Source organism: Geotrypetes seraphini, chromosome 8, assembly GCF_902459505.1.
Source record: "Geotrypetes seraphini chromosome 8, aGeoSer1.1, whole genome shotgun sequence".
Classification (NCBI taxonomy): Eukaryota; Metazoa; Chordata; class Amphibia; order Gymnophiona; family Dermophiidae; genus Geotrypetes; species Geotrypetes seraphini.
This window is the reverse complement of record NC_047091.1, coordinates 75,726,330-75,750,473: the sequence shown is the minus strand read 5'-3', so window position 1 is coordinate 75,750,473 and position 24,144 is coordinate 75,726,330. Positions and strand designations below refer to the sequence as shown.

Genomic DNA, 24,144 nt, shown 5'->3' with positions numbered 1-24,144 from the left:
TCCAGAGAAGAGCGACTAAGATGGTTAAGGGGCTGGAGAAGTTGCCGTACAATGAAAGATTAGAGAAACTGGGCCTCTTCTCCCTCGAACCCAATAACCCATTTATTGTCCCCAGAGATATTGCTTCGGAAATATTTCAAGGAAATATTGGGTCTTCCAAATGCAGATTCTTTAATTATTGCTAATCTTTATTATATACCACAAAAGAAAAAGATACCGACAGAGCTTGGAGTAGATCAGTTGAATTTGATCTAACGTGTTTTTTAGAGGACTCACAAGAAGTGATAACAACTAGATCTACTCTTGTGATTACTTACTCTACTGAAATAGATAAGAATTTGATCATGAAGACTTTAAGAATATGCAAGTTAAATTTTGTGGGGATTTAATAATGATTTTTACAGATGTGGCTAAAGCCACTCATTGTAGGAGAAAAACTTTTCTTTCATTGAAAAATCGTGTACTGGCTTTGGAAGCCACTTTCTATTTAAAATTTTAAGATAAGGAATTTGGTTTTTTGGGATTCTATACAATTAGAACAATTTTTGGATTTACATGAACAAAAGAAATGATTACCAACTTTATCTAGGAGTTATAATGGTATATCGCCATTAATTTTGTGGGTTTGTTTACCTAATGTTTTAATATCAAGTTAATTGTATTAAATAAACCTAATCTTCCTTTTAATTACTGTGAGTACAATATAGGTGTAACCTCTCGTAATGGAGACTTGATGGATATTATAAAGATGTGATGTTAACTATATAGATTCATTCTTTAATTTCTTTGTGAAATGTATTTCAAAAATTCTTGTTAAAAAAAAAGATTAAAAAGCGATTATAAAAAAAAGTAGGCACCCACTGGCACCTACAAAAATGGTGCCTTGATCGTGTTTAAATAGTAACATATTAGATGACGGCAGATAAAGACCCGAATGGTCCATCTAGTCTGCCCAACCCGATTTAATCTAAGAAAATTTTTTTTCTTCTTCTTAGCTGTTTCTGGGCAAGAATCCAAAGCTCTGCCTGGTACTGTTCTTAGGTTCCAACTACTGAAGTCTCCGTCAAACCTCACTCCAGTCCATCTACACCCTCCCAGCCATTGAAGCCCTCCCCAGCCCATCCTCCACCAAACGGCCATATACAAACACAGACTGTGCAAGTCTGCCCAGTATTGGCCTTAGTTCTTCACTATTTACTATTATTTTCTGATTCTAGATCCTCTATGTTCATCCCACACTTTTTTGAACTCTGTCACCATTTTCCTCTCCACCACCTCTCTCGGGAGCGCATTCCAGGCATCCACCACCCGCTCCGTAAAGAAGAATTTCCTTACATTGCTCTTGAGTCTACCACCCCTCATAGTGGCACTTTAGAATGCCTAAGCTTGAAGAAGATGTGGTTAATGCAAGAAATGACCTTAGGCATTCTTAGATACCTCCACAGATGCAATTCACGTCAAACATAGGCGCTGGAAATGTACTCCTTTAAAATCCTGGCCTACATTTCTGGCACCAATGTTTGAGGTAGCCATGATTCTATAAACAATATCATTTCATGATTGACATGCAATCAGCTGCTGTTTTTTAGGCAGCTGATGATATTGGCATCACTTGTACAATCTAGCTCATCCTGCCTGTACATACTGTCTACTACATCCCCTTCTTCTAACTTAGAGATCCTACATGCTTGCCCCATGATTTCTTGAATTCAGATAGTCTTCATCTCCACTAGAGACCATTTTATGCATCCACCACCCATTTCCATAAAGAAGTATTTTCTTAATTACTCCTTAGTCTATCCTTTTCACCTTCATCCTATTCTCTCTCATTTCAGAGCTTATATTCAGAGAATCAGAACTAGACTATGCAGACTAATAGTGTACACAAGAAACTGTCCACGGTCTCCAGATCCTGGGATTCTTAATCAACAGAGAAGGCCAAGTTTATGCCAGTATAATCTGTGCTCTTGACACAAGGCAGGTCAAAGCCTTTTGGCCAGAACAGAGACAAGTCATGCTTATACAGATGAGCCTTATTCAATTAAGCAAAAGGCTATATAGCAAGTGATCCAATACTGTTCAATAAAAACCCTCTTGCCATATAAAGTCAAGTTTGCAAGCCAATAGTTAAGAAAAGAAGTTATCCTGCCATTGTATCGGGCGATGGTGCGCCCGCATCTGGAATACTGCGTCCAGTATTGGTCGCCGTACCTTAAGAAGGATATGGCGTTACTCGAGAGGGTTCAGAGGAGAGCGACACGTCTGATAAAAGGGATGGAAAACCTTTCATACGCTGAGAGATTGGAGAAACTGGGTCTCTTTTCCCTGGAGAAGAGGAGACTTAGAGGGGATATGATAGAGACTTATAAGATCATGAAGGGCATAGAGAGAGTAGAGAGGGACAGATTCTTAAACTTTCTAAAAATAAAAGAACAAGAGGGCACTCGGAAAAGTTGAAAGGGGACAGATTCAAAACGAATGCTAGGAAGTTCTTCTTTACCCAACGAGTGGTGGACAACTGGAATGCGCTTCCAGAGGGCGTAATAGGGCAGAGTACAGTACTGGGGTTTAAGAAAGGATTGGACAATTTCCTGCTGGAAAAGGGGATAGAAGGGTATAAATAGAGGATTACTGCACAGGTCCTGGACCTGTTGGGCCGCCGCGTGAGCGGACTTCTGGGCATGATGGACCTCAGGACCCCAGGAGAGGCATTGCTTATGTTCTTATGTTCTAATATTTAAAGTATTTATATTATTTATATGCACATCTCCCTTGAGAAGCATACAGTGATATGGGGACTAAAACTATGCCAGGGTACACCTGGCGGGGCCTCCGCGTGTGCGGATCACCGGACTTGATGGACCCAGGGTCTGATCTGGAGATGGCAATTCTTATGTTCTAACTATTTAATATAAAAACAATTATTTGCAGCAGTTAAGAAATACACAGGGTGAGACTGGTGAGGAGTGCTGCTACGCTGAGATTTACGAACCAGGGTAGCGTTCTAAGACTCCCCATTGTTAAAATCTTCTTAACTATTGGCTTGCAAACTTGACTTTATATGGCAAGAGGGATTTTATTGAACAGTATACAGATGAGCATCAGCAGTCTATAGTACATTTAGGTTCCTTCCTCGGACATAGGGTGGGTACTGTCTCTGCCCTCCTGTAAACCAGATTACATATTGCATGTGCCTGCTTCAGTGGCATCTCAAGATGCATTGGGATTAGCGTCATCACCCCCTCACAAAAATAATCCCCATCCTAACATCTATACCGGGGCGGGGAGAGCAAAGTTTGGCTCAAGGCGCCACTATCCCTTGAGCCAGTCTCATCAGTCCTTTCTATATTTTGTAATTTTAGGTTACTGTTCTAACAGATAAATCTTGTTAAATGGTTATACCTTTATTTTTTTTTAATTGAAAGTTTACAAATAAAACAAACAAGAAGCGGCAGATGAGCAGGCATTCCCATACGAGGGCCAGTTCCGTTTCCGGGCTGTTTACCATCTCTTTTCTCCACCCACCTTATCAGAGCACTCCCCAGCCACGGGAACGCACATTCCTAGCCGGGAGGGGTGAGCGTGCGCGTGAGCGCGAGCGTGAGGCGGAGCCTGTAGAGCGTGGTAGACGGAGAGCGGAGCGAGTGCGCACGCGTGAGCTAGAGCGCCTTAGGAAGGGGGCGGGAAGGCAGGCAACCTCGGACGTGCCTTCGCTGCGCGCATCGAGCGGCGGCTAACGACTGGCGCCCGAGTCTGTGATCAGGGTGGGAGAGCGGACGGGGCACCGCTGCCGCCATGGCGGAGCGGGAACGAAGCGGCGGGGGAGCAGGGGTCGGGGGAGGTGGAAGCGGCGCAATCGGCGGACCGAGGGTGAGCGCTGCCGCTTCCACCGTGCCGGGCTCCACCGCCGCAGTCACCGCTGTAGCTGCAACCACGACCACCACCGCCGCCACTCCCTCCCCCTACCCGCAGCCCACCAAGCCCGTCAGCATCAGCTCTGGCGCCCGGCCCGTGCACATGAACCTGTACGCGACCTGGGAGGTGGATCGGAGCTCGCCCAGCTGCGTGCCCAGGTAAGTAAGCATCTCGTGCTCTTCCTGTCCTATGGGGATAGTGTCACTGCTTCTTTCAGCCACTCTGGGGTCTGGCCTCCAAGGGCTTTCAGGTTCTTCACTGAAAGGTATTGTCTCATCCCCTGCTTTTCTTCACTAACTGGGAACTACCAGCACTTCCTCTTCCTCCCCCCACCCCAAGCATTCTTACATATTCATCCCCTCCCGGGTTGTCACGTCTTCTATTTCCTTCGTTGTTCAGAGACCATTAGCCCTCCGCCCCCAACTGTTGTATATTATTTTTCATTCCTTCCTCCAAGACTCCCACCCCTACTCCCAAGGATTGTCGCATCTCCCTTCCTTCATAAGGTCTTGTACATAATTTTGACTAGCTGTTGGGAGCTGAATCCCCTTATTTCTATTCTTTCAGGATTGTAACAGGTGACTGACTTTTTAATGACAATAACGATGGTTCTAATAGTTCGGATTTTCAGCCTGTTTTCCAAATAAGTTAGTGCTAATTTTTAAGAAGACCCCTGTCCTGAAGAGCTTACAGTATAGATGGGAACCCGTGGCAGCTGGAGATGAAACTATAGCATGTCGTGTAAAACCGCATGGCTTTGTGTATTGCCCTAAGTGATCCAGCTGATACTCTTACCGGCTTCTTGCTTTGAAGTTCCCAAGGTGTGTCAATATGTGAAGTGGGATCTGAGCCTGGTTTCCCCTGGACCTCAGCCAATTTGCTGTAACCAGTAGGCCACGCCACCTCCTGCCCATATGGGTATGTATATTTTATTTGGATTTATTTACTGCCTTTAGGAAGAAATTCACTGAAAGCTGTGGACATTGGCAATAGACAATTTCTGCACAGCAGGTTCTTCTCTGGTGGCTGTCACTGCTTCTCCTTTTCTTCTTAGCACTCCAGATATGTGTCATTTTTTTTTGTTGCTCTCCCTCGTATAGATTATCACGGATTAATTACCCTATGACAGCGAAAACAGAATTTCTCTCTGGTCTGTATTGCATTCCGTTTGAAGCTGGATGCACCTTTAAAGGGGTTGCTCTCCCCTATTGCTGTCATTGATTCTTCACCCTTAGTTCCCCCCTAGCTCCCACCCCACTGATTACTGTCACTACTTCCCTTTGCTGCTATTTACTGGTATGATCACCTTCTGAGTGTGTCAGTGTTCATTAGTCACCTCATCCCTCTGGTCATATTTTCATTGCATCCCCTCACCTACTGACTTCATTTTATTAATGTCACACTGTTTTCCTATTGGTGTAATCAGACCATTTTTAGTACTGCTGTAATGTAAGCACTTCTTGTTCCCAAGTGTCCCTGTCTTACTATAATCAGATTGTAATACCCCTCCCCCCCCCCTTTCGTATCGTACCATTTTCAGAACTGTCATTGTATTTCTCTGTTTTTTGGTATTGTCACAGTTTCCCCTTGTGGAACCCCCTTCCCCTACCCCTGCTAAAAAAAATCTGTTTTCATTCTCACAGTTTCTGATAGCAATCATAATATTCCCATAAACCCTACTCCTATAAAGTCATAATGTCATCTCTACACATCTGGTGCTGGTATTATGAATTTGACTATTGTTTTTCTCATCATTAATCTTCACTTAGCAAAAACAAAACCCAAAACAAAAGCAGGTTGTATTTACAGTTTTGTTTGTGGCATTCTGGTGGTTTTTGTGGCTTTCTGGTGGTTTCTTTAGTTTGTTTTCCCAAGTGAAACCAGATGAAACAAAAATGTGGTCTGTGTTATACTATGTTAGTAGTGCCTGGTCTTTTTATTAGGAGTGCCTTAGTATGCTGCAGTTCTGTTACTTTTCTTTATGATAGTACAGGGGATTAAAAATAAAGTACTGAGGCCCTTGGATGCATCTTCACTTGCCTTGTTTAAGAGGGCTGTTGCCTTTTCAAAGTAATATGAAAGAAAGATTGGTGTATCCTGCAGACTTGTCATCCTACAAAATGCAGGATACTTTGTAAATTAAACATTTGTAGTTGGTTTACTAGCTGCCTGAGAGACTAAGAGAACTACAGTATTTACATTCCATACTTCAGGAATGGAATTATTGGTATATCTAGAAAACTTAGGTACAAGTCAAAAAATTTTTAGGAGTTAGGGACATGAGAATTGAAATCTTAATACATTTCTTGACTAGATTTCCAGGGTTAAATTTGTCTAATAAATAAACCCCTCATTTGAATGTGTGTATAGTATGTGTGTATATCAATAGCTCTGTGTATCTGACTATTGATATTAATAACTTTTTTTCCTCTGTTTTGCTTCTTTGACCTTTTTTGGGTTTGTGATTTAGATATATATTTTTTAATTACCTGTTCTTTACTTTTTATTCAAGAATAAAGATTTGCTTTTTAAGGGCTCCTTTTACAAAGCCGCAGTAGAGATTCCCAGTGAGGCAAATATGGCAAAGCGCATAGGAATCGAATGGGCTTTTTTGCATTTGCCATGTGGGAATTGCTACCACAGCTTTGTAAAAGGAACCCTAAGTGACTTTGCTTCTAGGATTTTTCCCTCCCTGCCATGCAGTGTGCATATTCCTTTAATTCCATTTTTTTCAACTCCTGTTCTCAGGTGCGAGCAGGCATGATAAAAAAAACCCTGCTTGTTATTGACAATATTTTAAGACTCGGGCATATATACTTTTTCTCTGCTCAGATTAGTTGCTATTAAATTTTATTTGTTTCTAACATAGCTGTGGTCTTGTGGTTGTAGGACCTTTCACTCTTTCTTGGAATCATGCTACTTTCAACTCAGGCTGAAAAGTGTGGTGAATGGAGTTAATAGACCTGATAAATTAATGTGCAGATTGTAGTCTTGAGGTGAGCTGTGGATGCTAGAAAGTAGTATGTCCTCAGTAGGCAGGTTCTAGCATCCTCTAGAAATGCTGCTAATACTTTTGTAAAGGACTTATCCCTTTCCTAAGTGCAGCATGATATATTTCCCTGCTGGCCTGTTGCCACTTCATAACAGATCCTTAAAGAATAACAAGTGGAACTTTAAATGTTTAGTATTGACTATCAGTAATAATCAACCACTTTAGTTTTTTTTTAACTTTTGTTTTTTGTAGGCAAGCACATTCTTTTCTCACCTTGTTTATCATTTATTGAACCTTGATATACTGCTATATACCTTTTTAATGATAACAGGCTAACTTGCAGCCTTTTTCTCTTCCCTGTCAATTGGTTAATAGTTGTTAGCTGGCAAGACTAGGAAATTATTTTGACTCTCAGATAGAATTGAGGTCAAGTATTCAATGATAATAACCTGTTTGACATTGCTTTGTATTTAATGGCAAGTATATCGTGGAAGCACATGTTGAATTCTCAGTATTAAACCTGGTTAACCCCCTCCCCCCCACACACACAATAAGCACCATTGTGCCTCTCTTAATCTTGCTGTAATTTCACTGGTAAGTTTTCCATATATTTAACACTGCTAAACTGAGAACTGTTGCATAATATAAATAGATGTAATATATTTACACTATTATTTTTCTTGGAAGGCAGAGTACTAATCTTGTAAATTTGATTTACTTTTCTAATTAGTTTGATTTTACTTTTAATATAAGCCTTAGAGCAGAGAAGTTGTATATTTTGAAAAGTCTTCTGCAATTATCATGAAATCTCAGTTCTTGATATGGTAGTGTGCTTAATTTACTCTCTTGGTGAGATGCCTGTGGAATAAATAAGAATGCCAGTAAATAATAGTAGCTGGAACTTGGTAGCTATTGGGTGCTGTTGTGGTCTTCCCTGTGCTGCTTATCTCACAGTATACAGGACACCCATTTTTAGGCGTCTGAGAACAAATGTTAGTCCTGATGACAGATAAAGAGCAAATAGGCCAGATCAATTGCCTGTGATTAGATTTACACACTAGAAGTTCCTTTTTTTGGTGAATAGATGCTGTCAGAAAAGGGGAGTTTGACAGGTACTGTATATACTCAAATATAAACCGGGATTTTTGGGCTTGGCCCAAAAATGGGGGTCCCGGCTTATATTCGGGCCGGCAACCCCCTCCCAAACTTATTGCAGGCCGCCACATTTTGGCGCTGCTGCTCAGCGCAGAGTGGCTTCCTGACTGGCTCCCACAAATTCTTATGAGTCAGGAAGCCACTCAGCACCGAGCAGCAGTGCCAAAGCGTGCTTGTGGCGTACAGCAGCCGAAGAAACCAGAACTTGCGGCAGCCATGGCAGCGACCAACCGGGCTAGTAGCGGGGCAGGAGTGTGGAAAGCTCGTTCCTGCCCACTGCACCTGTGGGCCACCAGGGATTGGCAGAGCAGATTCAACAGACAGGGTAGGGAGGGGGGCGGGTGCAGAGCCTGGGAGGGAGGAAGGGGGCTGGGTGCAGTGCCTGACAGGGGATGGAGGGAAGGGAGCTAGGTGCAGTGCCTGGCAAGGAGGAGGCTGGGTACTGACCCTGACAGGGGATGGAGGGAAGGGAGCTGGGTGCAGTGCCTGGCAGGGAGGGAGGGGGCGCTGGTTGCAGATCCAGGCAGAGCACTTAAATATTAAGTTGCCCGACTTATATTTGAGTCAACCATTTTTCCTCCTTTTGGGGCAGAAAATGGGGGTCTCGACGTATATTAGGATCGACTTATAATCAAGTATACTGTATACGGGGTAGTTTAATTTTGAAAACTAGTAAGAAAAGGGACCATGTTACTCGGCACACTTCAACCCCTATTGCTAGGAGCAGTTTTAAGATGCTTTGAGCCCTGAATTCTTTTTTTCCTTTTTCATAAAACAAAGTGGCATTTGAGTCATCATCACTGATTATTTTTATAGAACTCCTAGAGGTATACCATGTTCTACAGATACACATACTGTAGGTGAGAATCTCTGGGTTTTGAGTGATTAATCTAGTCAAGACGTCCAGTAAGACAAATATTATGTACTATGTTAGTGGAAGAGCATGGATATGATCCTTAATGCTAAATGTGTATTCCATGTCAGTAACTGTAGAGTCTCCAATGTTACTCATAGCTCGTTTACTTATGTTTTGAATAAATGAGGTACTTATCTATATCTGGTTGAATCTGCAACGTTTTACTTTCAGGTGCTCCAGAGAGCATCAAAAAACTGCCTTTCTTCTTCTGACAACTCTTGTTTCTCCATCCTTTTTAAGCACTAACTCTTTCTTGCTCCCTGTTTTTTTCTCTTCAGTTCTGTCCTATTCTTTTCCTAACAGCCCACCACAACACATTCTCCTATTCTTCACATGCAGCTGGTTTTTTAAAGGCTTCACCACATATTCTCCTGACTAGTGGACATTCTCAGTTTTTGTTTAATGTAAATTCTGTATTAGAAAACCATTTCTTCAGACTGTATTAGCAAACTTTCAGGTAGTCTGCTTTTTTAGGATAGTAACATAGTAAATGACGGCAGATAAAGAGCTAAACAGTCCATCCAGTCTGCCCAACCATACATGCTCCATAAATTAATTTAATTTAAATAGTCCTTTTTCTTAGATATTTCTGGGCCAGAAACCCAGAGCCAGGATGGTGCATGAAATCCTAAATTTCAGTGGCAATAGGAATGAGACTAACAACTTCAAGGCCAAGTTTCAAGATCATGCTTCTGCTTGTAATTTTTCACCTAATGCAGGGTTAGGCAATTCCGGTCCTCGAGAGCCGGAGCCAGGTCAGGTTTTCAGGATATCCACAATGAATATGTATGAGATGGATTTGCATCTCAAGGAGGCAGTGCCTCCTTGAGATGCAAATCTATCTCATGCATATTTATTGTGGATATCCTGAAAACCTGACCTGGCTCCGGTGAGGACCAGAATTGCCTAACGCTGACCTAGTGCAATGCGCACATTAGGTTATGCAGTTAATTTTGCATTGGTCTGTTTTCTTTATAAGAACTGGAGATGGCTGGTCCTTTCTCCATCTAGTAGAAATATACTCGTGTTTTGCATTTTCATATTTCATTTGATCATAGCTTCTGGCATTTGCAAAATACCTGGATAAAATGAAGCTGTGCAACTTACCTAGCCAAATGTCATGAAATGTCACTTTTAACTCTTCTAAGTCAGCACAGCTAACAGCAGCAAAAAAAAATTTAGCTTTCTGTGAAGAGTAGGTCCACCAGAGGGCATGAGGTAGAGCCAGCATTTGTAATAGCGAATGACACGGGGACAAATTTTTCCAGTCCCCTCGGGAACCTATCCCTGCCCCATTCCTGCAAGCTCCTTCCTCATCTGCACAAGCCTCAAACGCTTTAAAATCATAAGTAGCAACATTCTAGAGCTCAGATTATGATGTCATAATGCCTCATTCCACCAATGCCTAAGCCCTGTCCTCATCTGCACAAACCTCAAACGCTTTAAAATCAGAAGCAGCAACATTCTAAAGCTCAGATTGTGATGTCATAATGCCTCATTCCACCAATGCCTAAGCCCTGTCCTCATCTGCACAAGCCTCAAACACTTTAAAATCAGAAGTGTTCGAGCCTTGTGCGGTTAAGGCAGAGCTTACAGGAATGGGACAGTGACAATGCCAGAACTTGCAGGGACGAGACAGGGAAATTGAGTTCCTGCAGGGACAACTTTGTCTCCGTGTCATTTGCTAATTTGTAGTCCCAAGTTCTTTAAATTCTGGTTCTGTTTTCTGAAACAGTTTATTTACTTATTTGGTTTTATATCCCGTCCTCCCCAAAGAGATCAGAACAGGTTACAGTTTAAATTCATAGTGTTATAATATATTATTAAACAAGGTTATTCTCTAGACCAGTGTATCTCAAACTGTGTGCCTCCTGAGATTCCAAGTGTGTCGCGGCACACTGAGGAGGAAGAGAAGCGCCTGCCAGCTAACTTCCCTACGCGGTACAGCGCCAGCGCTGCCCGATTTGCCGAAGGCCTGCATGTTTCCCCCTTCTCTCTAGCGTCCTCCGGCTTCCCCCCTGGCCTCCCGGTCTCACCTTTAAAGCTAATTAGTGCAGCCTGCAGAGGATCACCGGTAGGTAAAATGATTTTATTTTCAATATAGTGATTGAAATGTGCCAGTTTTGAGAATTTATATCTGCTGTGTATATTGTGTGTATATGAAAAATGAATGAAAAAAATTGCATTACAATTAGTAAAGGGGATGGGATCTGGGGCAGAGCTTGGGTGGGCCTAGGGAGGTCTGTGGGTGGGGTACTCGGTTGATATATGTTAGACTTAGGAGATACTTATTTTCCATTTCGATGTATTTAATAACTCTCCTCTTCCCATTGTTTCCCTTTCGTATCATGTACGTCAAATAAGTGCGTCCCTCCTTTTAGCTTAGCCATTTTTTATTTTATGTTTTTAAATTTTTATATTCTGTTTTATTGTTAACCGTTTAGATACTTGTATGATAAACGGTATATCAAAAATAAAAAAACTTGAAGTAGTTGAGAAACACTGCTGTAGACAACCAGCTGGCGCCAGTGCCTCTCCTTCTCTCCGGCCCTCTTCCCTGCTGGCATCCCCTACTGGCGCCTCAGGGCCCATCTGGAGTGCCTCTGCACATGTGCGGACGTCAATGTGATGATGTCACGCATGTGCGTGATGTCATCACGGCGGCGTCCGCGCACTTCTGGATTCCTCGAGTCGTGGCCACTACCTTTAGCGTGCCCCGGCTCGAGAAAGTTTGAGACACCCCGCTCTAGACATTGTATAGTTTTGAGGAATTTTGGATAGGGTCACTTTAGAATCAAGTGAGCGGAACAGGTAAAGTGAATAAGAAGAGGATACATGATAAAGTCTGACCACATAATGTTGACCAATAATCATCGAGTCTAGCATGAGTGTGACATATGATTTGGGCATCCTATTGTTCAATGCACAGGTTTAGTTTATACATAAAAGATCAGTTCTTTCTGCTTATCTGTTGACTTGAGAAATCACATTTTGGTTGTTCTTTTTCCCCTTGACTGTTCAAGTGTTCTTTGTATTCCAGTTTGTTTAATTTTAAAATGTTGCAGTACAGTACAACTTTTTCCTTTTCAGGGTTATTAATCTAGTCAAGATGCCCAGGAAGACAAATATTATGTACTATGTTAGTGGAAGAGGATGGATATGATCCTTAATGCTAAATGTGTATTTCCATGTCAGTAACTGTAGAGTCTCCAATGTTATTCATAGCTCGTTTACTTATGTTTTGAATAAATGAGGTACTTATCTATATCTGGTTGAATCTGCAACGTTTTACTGTCAGGTGCTCCAGAGAGCATCAAAAAACTGCCTACCTTCCTCTGACAACTCCTTGATCCCTGGTTGGTTTTTTTTCTTCAGTTCTGTCCTATTTTTGTCATATTTGTGTGTGTTTTGAAATATTGTATGTACTCGAATATAAACCAAGATTTTTGGGCCAAAGAAATAGCCCAAAATGGGGATCTCGGTTTATATTTGAGCCACCACCTGACGGCTGTTCTCCTCCTGTTTCACGCCGAACACCTGCACTACTATCTTGTCTTCCTGCTCACCGCTGAATACCGGCGATGCTATACTGCATGCATCCCCCACACTGGCGCCGCTATCCTGCCTCCCAGGTAAACCTCACAGCCTCACCTGGGAAGCTGGAAAGCTGTTCACTGATTGGGGAGCTCATTCCTTCCTAACCTCCTCCCCCCCCTACACACATGACATTGTGCTTACCAGTTGGTGGTGCACCGAATCAATATGCTGATCCAATGCAGGGCTTTGGGCATTTGCTCTTGCTCAAGGGCTGCCAGCTCCCGCCTTCTCTGATAATCTCAGAGGGGACAGGAGCTAGTAGACCTTTAGTATGCACAGATGCTCAAGACCTCACTTTGGATCAGCATATGGAATCGGCGGCAGCATCAACAGGAAAGCCCAAAGTTTAAAGATAGCCAGTCTGTTTTGGAGGTCTCTCCTAAATGTTTCTTCTGTTTAGATAGAGTTGAGAGGCATGCTGTGGTGATTTTGTGCATTGTCAGAGCAGGCCTAGAATCAGCATGAGCACTGGTTGTCATATTGTATAATTTGATCCTTGAGCAGTGTCGTGTACTTTTATTGAAAGCTGTATAAACGGATGTTGTGGACCAGGGGTCTTAAAGTCCCTCCTTGAGGGCCGCAATCCAGTCGGGTTTTCAGGATTTCGCCAATGAATATGCATGAGATCTATGTGCATGCACTGCTTTCAATGCGTATTCATTGGGGAAATCCTGAAAACCCGACTGGATTGCGGCCCTCAAGGAGGGACTTTGAGACCCCTGTTATGTACTGAATGATGGTTAGTCTTTCATTGTGTACACCAGGGGTGTCAAACTCCCTCCTTGGGGGCCGCAATCCTGTCAGGTTTTCAGAATTTCCCCAATGAATATGCATGAGATCTATTAGCATAAATTGAAAGCAGTGCATGCAAATAGATCTCATGCATATTCATTGGGGAAATCCTGAAAACCCGACTGGATTGCGGCCCTCGAGGAGGGACTTTGACACCTCTGGTGTACACTGACTGTATTATAGGAGGTGAAAGGGTGGGTATGAAAAATTGTAGTTGCAGACATTTGCATGCATAGTGATTTTGCCTACCAATAATTGCTGGTGTTCTACAGGTTATTACAGTATTTGTGGTTCATTTAGTGACTTCAGTAAGTGGGGGGTTTTTTTTTCACAAGTTTTCTAGTGCATTTCCTCCTACCCCTAACAGACCATGAATTTGATCCCAAGTAAGTCTGCCACTGGTCAAGGGAAACAAGTGCTTCATGATATATTTTTTGAGTCATCTCAGTTATTTTTCCTAAAAGGTGAAGGTGTAATTTTGTAACCTAGACCCACAATGTTTGTTTGTTTTTTTTATTTTTTTTAACTTCTCTTTTTATAGCATAACATTTTTGATTCTTTAAAAGATTGAGGGTTGTTGCAGTGGCAGGACTGATGATGCATGTGGTCTCAAACTCAAACCCTTTGCAGGGCCTCATTTTGGATTTGTAGGTACTTGGGAGGGCCTCAGAAAAAAATAGTTAATGTCTTATTAAAGAAATAACAATTTTCCATAAGAACATAAGAAATGCCTTCACCGAATCAGACCTTAGGTCCATCAAGTCCGGCAACTCTTTAAAGTTTATAAATCTTTCCTTTTGGCTAAGTCTTAATAATAATACTGTAATTTATAGCTAAAGAGACATATGATCAAGAAACTGTTTTATTTTACTTTTGTGATTATGATAAGCATACCAAGGGCCTCAAAATAGTACCTGGCGGGCCGCATGTGGCCCCCGGGCCGCGTGTTTGAGACCACTGGCCTTAAGGTCATAGTGAGGTTTCAGACGACCATATGCTGGCTTTATAAAATTAATAGTTGGATGCCCATGCAGTATGGATTATGAAATGCTAGGTTTCTGCCATTCAAAACATGAAGAGATCTTCTAAAATAAGGGCCATAGTGTCCTAGTTCCTAAACAGTTAACCCCCTAATGATTGAATAATCATTCAAACATTAGTTTCAGAAGTTTTTTATGTTTTTTTTTTCCTTTTGCTATTTGCTTTCTTACCTCTTGCTTTTTTTTTAGAGTTCAAATATTTTTATTGATTTTGTATGATAATTAACAAGATATTCATTTATTATCCAGAATAAAACAAAAGCAAAACAATCCAACTGTACAAATCATAGTTGATATATACAAAACAAAACAAAGAAAAGAAGCCTATAAGTGCATTATAAATAAATAAATAAAAATATAAGTAAAGCGAACCAGGGCTACCAAGACTGCCTGAGCGTGATCTGTTGTGAACTTTGTCCATAATAAAAGTGTTAAATCAAAATAAATAAATAAATAAATGTACATATATTACATTACATATATATTAGAACATAAGCATAAGCAATGCCTCCACTGGGTCAGACCCGAGGTCCATCGTGCCCAGCAGTCCGCTCACGTGGCGGCCCAACAGGTCCAGGACCTGCACAGTAGCCCCCTATCTATACCCCTCTATCCCTTTCTTCAGCAGGAAATTGTCCAATCCTTTCTTGAACTCCAGTACCGTACTCTGTCCTATTACGTCCTCTGGAAGTGCATTCCAGGTGTCCATCACACGCTGGGTAAAGAAAAACTTCCTAGCATTTGTTTTGAATCTATCCCCTTCCAATTTTTCCGAATGCCCTCTTGTTCTTATATGTTTTGAAAGTTTGAAGAATCTATTCCTCTCTACTTTCTCTATGCCCTTCATGATCTTGTAGGTCTCTATCATGTCTCCTCTGAGTCTCCGCTTTTCCAGGGAGAAGAGCCCCAGCCTCTCCAATCTTTCAGTATATGAAAGGTTTTCCATGCCCTTAATCATTCGTGTCGCTCTTCTCTGGACCCTCTCAAGTATTGCCATATCCTTCTTAAGGTACGGTGACCAATACTGAACACAGTACTCCAGGTGCGGGCGCACCATTGCCCGATACAACGGCAGGATGACTTCTTTCGTTCTGGTCGTAATACCCTTCTTAATAATACCCAACAAATAGATAGAGAGAGAGATTGGACAGGGCTCCAGATTTTAAGGAATGAGCTGATGGAGTGATGTTTTTCTACAATCATCCTTTTAAATTTACCTCTTGTTATTGAGTGTGTATTTTTGTGTTTTTTTCTCCTTGGAGTACCAAAAAGTAAAGGGTCCTATCCAGTTAGTACCAGTAATAGACTGTTGATACAGTAGTTTATCAAAAGCTTTCTACTTTTATCTTCAAAGTGCTTGATTTTAACTGTTTAGAAAGGACCGTTTGCTTTGGCTTAGCGATATCGAACACATTTGTTTATAAATCTTGTGTTAACCCACTCTGTAAAATGGTGTCCCTTTATATCCTTCTACTGCACTAAGACTCCTGTCCCTGCAGTACATCTGAAGGGAAGCAGCATCCTCTATTAGCTTGCATGGGAGGTAAGGATGAGACAGTCACGTCTTGATTCAAGGGGAGAATGTACTTCAAAACCCTGCAAAAATGCTAGTGCCATCATGAACACTGAAAAGCCAATATATTCTGCTGAAAACTCTCAGCCAGAACAGACGTTTAGTATGTTTGTATTGTGCTAGTAAGTTTGGTTGAGAGAATGGATGTTAGAGGTTATAGCCAGTGAGGTTAAACTAAATTCTAAGATGCCTAATTTTCACAACTTTTTCCTTATGCTCTGTTTTCCCAGTTAATATATATTTTTTTGGTGATATTTTTTATATATTTAGGGCAGTGCTTTCTAATCTGTCTGGTTTCAAGATATCCAGAATAAAAATGCTTTGAGAGATGTGCATGCACTGGGCCTTTGCATATCTTATATGTACAAAAGACGAGAAAATGTCACCACCGGTAATAAAAATGAAACAAATGGTGACAACCAGGAAGAGGACACAGACGCCACAGGTGTTCCAGTAGTGATGGCTTTTTTGTGTATATGATGATGACCTGACATTGTCATACTTCAGCTGAAAAGCCTACCTTAGGAGTGAAAACTGATTGTGTACAGTGAGAAATATCCACAATGAAAGCTTTATGGAGGACTCAATAAAGCCTGGATGCCTGGAATGCCCTCCCAAGGGAGGTGGTGGAGAGGAAAACTGTGGTTGAATTCAAAAAAGCATGGGATGGACACAGAAGTTTGCTAATTAGAATATGAATGGGCTAGTTCACGGTCTGAATCCCACAGATGAGATGGTTTGCATAGAGACTGGAGTGAGCTTCAATAGCAACTCCAGTAGTTGGAAACTAAGGTCAGTACTGGGTAGACTTCTAAGGTCTATGGCAGGGATGGGCAACGAGGGCCAGAATCCAGTCGGGTTTTCAGGATTTCCCCCAATGAATATTCATGAGATCTATTTACATGCACTGCCTCCCATTGTATGCAAATGGATCTCATGCATATTCATTGGGGAAATCTTAAAAATTCGACTGGATTCCAGCCATCGTTGCCTACCCCTGGTGCCTACCCCTACCCCAGAAATAACAAAGAAAAAAAGACAATTTAATCATGAAATTGTGATTACAAAGCAGACTGGATGGACCATTCAGGTCTTTATCTGCCATCATTTACTTACTATGTTACTGTGTTTTTCTGTAAGACTCCAAAAAGACAAATCAATTAAGCAGAAATGGCATGTACTTTTGCTGGCACAGTGTATATAGGCTGTCTAATTGATTCATTTTTCAGTGTCTTCTAGAGGGATATCTGAGACTTATTTGAATCTTCAGTGAAATATTTATTGTGTATATTGTGCTGTGCTTTTCAGCCGTAACGTGGCCATGTCAAATTGTCATTTATAAATTAAGCCATCCCTTTTGGAACACTTGAGGCACCTCTGTCCTTCTCTTGGTTGACATCACTGTATTGATTTTTATATATCTCAAGGATATTTATTGTTGAAGTCCAGAAACCTAATTGGATAGGTGTGTATTCAGTGAAAGGTTGGGAAACAGCACATCAGTATCGCTGAATATTTTGTGATAGCACTGTAAGGCTACTTTGTCTGGCAATGTACCAGAATTGTACATGGGATTGGGGGAAGTTGTCCACCAATATAGTGATTTGATGAAGGAGAGGTAATAGTTAAAACTCAAACGTCAGTGGGTAGGGGGAGACTGGATAGGCTTGGACACTGCTGCATTGGTGGTAAAAATAAAGTAAATGAATGGGCATAAATGTTTGAAGTAACGGTGTAATAGAGAGGAAGATGGTAAAGCTTGAAGTAGCCTATCGAGCAAAACTGGGGGAGATCAACAATTGTAATGAAATCTGGACATGCTTTGAGTGAGTCACGAAAGGCTGTGGTAACAACAGCCTTGAGCATTAACTGGGTTTTGCACCATCAGGCTTCTCGTACCACCTGGGTAGGTACTGACTGATTCATGGTAGCCAGGATTTGTCTGTAAATGCTGCAGGGACCTGGTTGACTACTGTATATGTTTGAGCAGTGGCCTCGGTGGTTTTGGTGGATGCTTGGATTGTTGTAGAACTTGGCTATGAGATATTGGGGGTGGGGTGGCTGAAGGACCTAATAGGGGTTGAATTAGGTATGAAAACTCATATATTAAACTACCTGGAACAGTGAGTTAAGGAAGAAAATGACAAAAACCGATTTGAATAACAGACTATACCACACAGTAATCGGGATTTTTTTAACTGACAGCTGGGATTTTTATTTGATACTAGAACTTCACGGTATTGCGGTATATAAGCTGTTATTATTATTATTATACTGTGGACTAGAATAACTAGGCAGCCTTTTTTCCTCATTTATTTTATTCTTTTGCTTTTTTTTTTTTTTTTAAAAAGAAGATGTAGCAAAAATTATCCAAATAAATGTGTAAGCAAAATTTTATCCTTGCAATTTGCAGTTTTGAACTGAGATACTTCTCAGTCCATGCCTAAGGAATGATAATGCCCAGTTTAAACACTGCAGCAGTCTGTGATATAAAAAAGACATTAAAAAATACATGGCAGTGGAGTTAACAAAAAGCTTCTGAACACACTGACATCTGTTTTACTGTCTCTCTGCAGGGTCAGTTTATTGGAGCAAGATGCCATCTCATGGTCTCTGGCTTTCTGTGATTGGAATAATATAAAGCAAGCTGATTGATAGGTGACCTTTTTCCAGCTGTCATATCTTAAGTCTCTTTAAGCACTCATGGCTCAGATCTCATTAAGCTTCATACATTTCTTTCCGTAATGAGACTTGTAACCAGACAGAAGCTGTTTGTCACAGTGTGCCTGATGGTGGGAAGACATCCTGCAATGCGGGGCAGAAAATTGCAGCCATCTTTTGAGATCACACCTTCTCATCAGTGTTTATATACAAAACAGTATCCTCTACTATTATGGAAATAAGGATTTTTGTTGATGGTATAATACTAGATCCACACAGATCTTTGCATTCTTAAAGCACCATACTAATTTGCTTTCTTCTCAGCTCTGTTATTTGCTCTTCCTTAGCATCTGGGCCGCATCATCCTGGACAAATGGGTGTTATCCCTTTCTCCCAGCAGATGGCGGTAGAGAAACTGATCTTTTCCAATGACACGACCAGTATAAGAGGACTGGTGTTTATCAGGAAAACTCTCAGTATTTTCTCTACCTCTACCAGCTGGTGCTCCTGGTCCCTAACCCAGCTCTCAGCTCTGCTGGCTGCTGAGCTTGGTGAAGCTTAACATTCAACTCCCAGGTTCCTAGATCTGTATACTGGGCCTGGCAGAGCATGAAATGCTGTTCCACTGCCCTCAGATATATGTATGTGAAAACTTGCTATATAGTAATTCCAAAAGGTCTAAGTGGTTTACAATCTAAAAAAAAAAAAAAAAATTAAAAAGGAAAGAAAGGAACTTCAATTCAAAATTTAAAAAGGACGGAGCATACAATCGAGGTGCACTCACACACTTTTAAAAAAACCAAAACCAAACCCTGCTGTTCTGTGCTCGCCATGCAGAAAATCCCACTGGAAGCTAACCAAGTAATCATTTAAAGGCTTGATCAAAAATGATAGTCTTAAGAGCCTTTATAAAGCTGGGGAATGTCAGAATGCTCCTGAGTGAACAAGGTAACTCATTCCAGAGCTTGGGATTCTAAAAAGAAAAAAGCAGAGCGCCTGGTTGATTCGTAATAGGCTCTAGATTGTGGAGGCAGAACTAGCTGATAGAAGTCTAATGAATGGAGGGATCTTGTTGGGGTATAAGCAGAGATCAAGTTATAGAAGTAAATTGGGGAGCCTTGATGGTGAGCTTTGTGGGAAAGACACAAGATCTTGAAATGAGAATGATAAGAAACCATGAGAGTATAAAGATTTTAAGAGAGGTGAACAATTTTCAAAATACCCAGCATTGCACAAAAATCAAGCAGCAGTGTTTTGTAGAGTGTGTAATTGTTCCAGTTTCAATTTAGAGAGATCTGTGTATACATATAGTAGTCATGGTGCGAAATGACAAATGCATGTACAAGATTGTGCAGTGAGGAGTAATTGAGAAGTTTTTTCAGAGGGCATAATCGGTGTAATGCAAAAAAAAAAAAAAAGCTTGTAAAACCTTGGACACTTATTCATGAAAAGTAAGGGCATGATCAAAATGAACTCCCAAATATTTTATGGAGTCAACCACTGTAACTCGGGAGTTGAATAAGACAGTCGTTGCAGTTAGATGAATGGAACAACCAGTCAACCAGTAAGCAGTCACTAGGTGAGGTGCTCGACTCAGCCGTGCAAGGAATAAAGCTAATTGGAAAAGGGAAAAGAAAAAAAAAGTAACAAGCTAGCAGCCAAGTGGGGGATTTCTTCCACACTTTCTTGGACCTGATTGCTGAGGATTTTAATTGCTAGCTTAACTGCTGCTCTCTTCCAGAGCAAGTGCAGTCTGGGGCTGTCCTACCAGTCCAATCATTATCTTCACAAGGGTCCTATTTGACTTCCTGGATTGGGTGGTAATCACCACTAATGCTGGTCTCGTCTGGGAACCCTATTGCCTGGGCTTTGTGGTACAGGGAAATTTGTCCCCCTTATGGTTTATTAAACTGCCTAGAGACTTGGATGGTGCACTTGGCATTGCTGAAATTCCTTTATGGTTTGGGGGAAGGCAGATTGAGTAGCGGACAATGCCATGACAGTTGTCTACATCGATAAGTACTGTGGCGCCAGGAGCCAGGCTATGGTTTCAGAGATGAAAGTCCTTTGCTGCTGGGAAGAAACAAACCTACAGGCCTTTTTGGTGGTCCATATTTACTGGCAAGGATAATGGCCAGGCAGATTGTCTCAGATGCTCCTTGTGAAATTCAGGTGAGTAGGAGCTGAGGTAGGCAGCCTTTGAGCTTATTTAGGGCTAATGGGGCAGCTGGTGTTTGACCTCAGGGCTATGAGCAGCAATGCCAAGGCAGAGCACTTCATTAGTCAGAGGCAGGAAGGGTCTCTCATGGGATAGATGCCTCATTCATCAGTAGCCTTGTGGTTGCATTGGACTGGCCTCATTATCCTTGGTATATGAACTTGGTTTGCCTGATAGTGGCCAATCCATTTCCTCTTTCAAGGTGTTATGGTCTGCTCCAACAGGGTCCAGTGGAAATGGAAGATCCAGATCACTTCTGGCTTATGGTATAGCCCTTCAGAGTTGGCGCTTAGTGAGGAAAGGGTTTTTGCCCATTATCTCTTCCTTGGTAAGGCCCCTATATTCCTTGACAGATCTTTCAGACCTGTTGTGCTTCACATTCACTGGCTCCATGGAAAGCACAGGTTTTTGACATCTTTGGATTTTTGCAGCAGGGTTTGGATTGGAAGCTAGCACTGTGCTCTTTGAAAGTCCATTCAGTGGCCCTCTCCAGTTTTCAGGGTAAGATTCTGGGCCTTTCACTCACTGCCTGTGGAGACATTACCCATTTTTTTGAAGAGAGCTGCTAATTTATACCCTTTGGTTTGGCCATGATTTCCCTTGTGAGATCTTAGTTTAATGCTAACTGTTCTCTGGGGGAGGGGCATTTTGAACCCCTGAGGGCAGCTTTGCTTAAGGATTTCACTATAAATATGATCTTGTACTAGTGATTGCATTGGCCTGGAAGGTGTTGAACTTCAGTCTTTCATGCCAAATCTCCTTTCTTTTTTGGAGGATTTGATGTCCATATGGAGGGTTCCCTCTCCTCCTCTCTACTCAAGGTGATATCCTCAGGAGGTATGTCTGCCTTCCTTTGGGGGGAGGGTTGGATGCTTCTGATTGGAGGCATTACAAGCTGAGCATCCACAGGGTTCTGCTCCATTACCTGCGGGAGACAAATTAATTTTGCCTCCCAGATCATCATTGTTCTCTTCCATAGTCCTCAGAGAGGCCAGGCGGCCTTCATTGCATATTGGATCAAGGTGGCCATTGAGACTGCCTACATTGCAAGAACATGGAAGTACCTCCTGGATTGAGGGTTCACTCGGTTCAGACTTAGGCAACCTCCTGTACAGAGGCATGAACAGTCTCCCAGGAGGATATCTGAAGCATTACAGATTGGATGTACTGGCCAAAGCCTGGACTTGGGTGGGACCTTTTCTCTCCCTGCCCAGTGAGTCTGGATAATTTCCTCTTGTCCAGAATAGTACGGCCCTTGACATTAAGGAAGATGAATTATCCCAGGACAAGCAGGCAGGTATTCTCACTAGTGGGTGATGTCATCCGACAGAGCCCCGATACGGACATCTTGCAAGCATGTCTTGCTTGAAGAAACTCAGAAGTTTCGAGATGCCCGCACCGCGCATGCGCCAGTGCCTTCCCGCCCGATGTACCGGGCGCGTCTCCTCAGTTCTTTTCTTTCCGCGGAGCTGAGAAGTTCTCTTCAATTCTGCGCTGACTGAAATTTCAGTATTTTGCCTTCTTTCCCCGCGTTTTATTGTTTTACTTACTTTCTTTGACTTTTATTTCTATTTAAAAAAAAAAAAAAAAAAAAGTTACAATTATTTCGTCCGGCGGTTCGGCCGGGCCGGCCTCGTGGCTGCGACCTAGCTCCTTCGACCTAGCAACGTCACTTTTCCGGCCTATGTCCCGGCCTATCACCGGTTTTAAAAAGTGCAGCAAGTGCCAGCGTGCGATTTCGTTGACGGACCCACACCGGCGCTGTCTTCAGTGTCTTGGTCCAGAACACGTTCCGAAATCGTGCCGGCCTTGTTCCACGCTCACAGCGCGCTCTTTTAAACGGCGCTGCTTACTTTGGGAGTCCATGTTTAAGATGGAGTCTTCTAAGGAGCCATCTGCTTCGACTTCGACAGATGTTTCACCGGTCTGTTCGAAGCCTGCATCTGCGACTCATGCATCGAGCATCGTGAAGCCAGCATCGTTCACACCGGCTTCTGCATCGAGTTCAGCATCGGTTCCTGCTCCCGTCTCCTCGGTTCAGGTACCGCCTTCCACTGTTCCTCCCGTGGTCATAAAAGTGCCTAAAGCTACCAAGCAGAAGCACTCGACCACGAAGGAACGCGATGACCGTGCAGGAGGACCCCCTTTCGGTGCGGATCCCTCCATATCGGCATCGCTTAAATCCCTGCTCGAAGCTCAATTTGTTGAGCTCATGCGGACGATGGGACCGAGGCTTATCGCTAATATTCAGGGCGATACTACGGTCCCGGTCCCGGAGAGCGGTCCGCCCCCTCCTCCTCCTCCTCGTCGTTCGATTTCCCTGCTCGACGAGGGGGAGCGGCGGAGGGCGGCGGAACCCACTAGGCGGGCTTCCCTTTCTGACATGCCGCCTTTAGAGCCCATTACACCTCCACGTCACCAGGGTACTACATCGGCCCCTGATAATCGGAGTCCTGGGCATACTGCATCGCAGGAGGAGTTCTTTCGCACTCCATACCAGACTTGGGTGGCACTGCGTGAGTCGGCATCGTTGCCTCCCATGCGCTCCACTGCATCGAGTCCAATCCATTCCTTCGAGGCTTCAAGGGATCGATCGATGCATCGAAGATCACGTTCCCCATCCCGGCATCGGGAGGGGCATCGATCTCGACATTCTTCTAGACACTCCTCGCGTCATTCGGAGGTGTCTCCACAGAAGAAAATGCAGCGTATGGGATACTCATCCTCAGATTTATCCCAGCCAGAGGGACCGGAGTATGAAGAACCATCTACCTCATACTCTCCATGCCGCTCCCAGCTCTCCCTGGAACCGGAGGCTTCCACGTCTTCTAGTCCGTCTCGCCGGCCGGCCTTGGCGGACCAACTTTCCTTTTCATCCTTTCTCAGACAGATGGCGGATGACTTGGATGTGACCTTAGATACTGGGTCGAAGTACTCTAAGGAGTATCTGGACACCATGCATTTACCTCATCCTCCGGCGGAGACACTTCGGCTTCCCCTGCATAAGTTACTTGACCAGACTCTCATGCGGTGTTTGGAGACACCATATTCCATACCTGCGGTACCTAGCAAGTTGGATGCTCGATACCGCATCGTGCACCACAAGGGGTTTGAGGGAGCTCAACTCTCTCATCAGTCCCTCCTAGTCGAGTCTTCCCTTAAACGTTCGCACCCCTCCCAAGTCTACGCTTCCGTGCCTCCTGGCAGGGAAGGGAGAACGATGGATAAGTTTGGTAGACGTATCTATCAAAATTCAATGATGGCGACTCGAGTGCTCAATTACAA

General features: G+C 42.8%; 1 protein-coding gene across 1 annotated transcript in view; it reads left to right on the top strand.

Moving 5' to 3' along the window:
• The first annotated feature begins 3,515 nt into the window (after nucleotides 1-3,515).
• Nucleotides 3,516-24,144, top strand: part of PACS1 (phosphofurin acidic cluster sorting protein 1) — a 202,230-nt gene continuing 181,601 nt past the window's right edge. Inside the window, exon 1 of the mRNA XM_033955834.1 lies at nucleotides 3,516-4,073. Coding sequence (XP_033811725.1) covers nucleotides 3,796-4,073 — 278 coding nt within the window. The 5' untranslated portion in view covers nucleotides 3,516-3,795. The remainder of the gene's footprint in view (nucleotides 4,074-24,144) is intronic.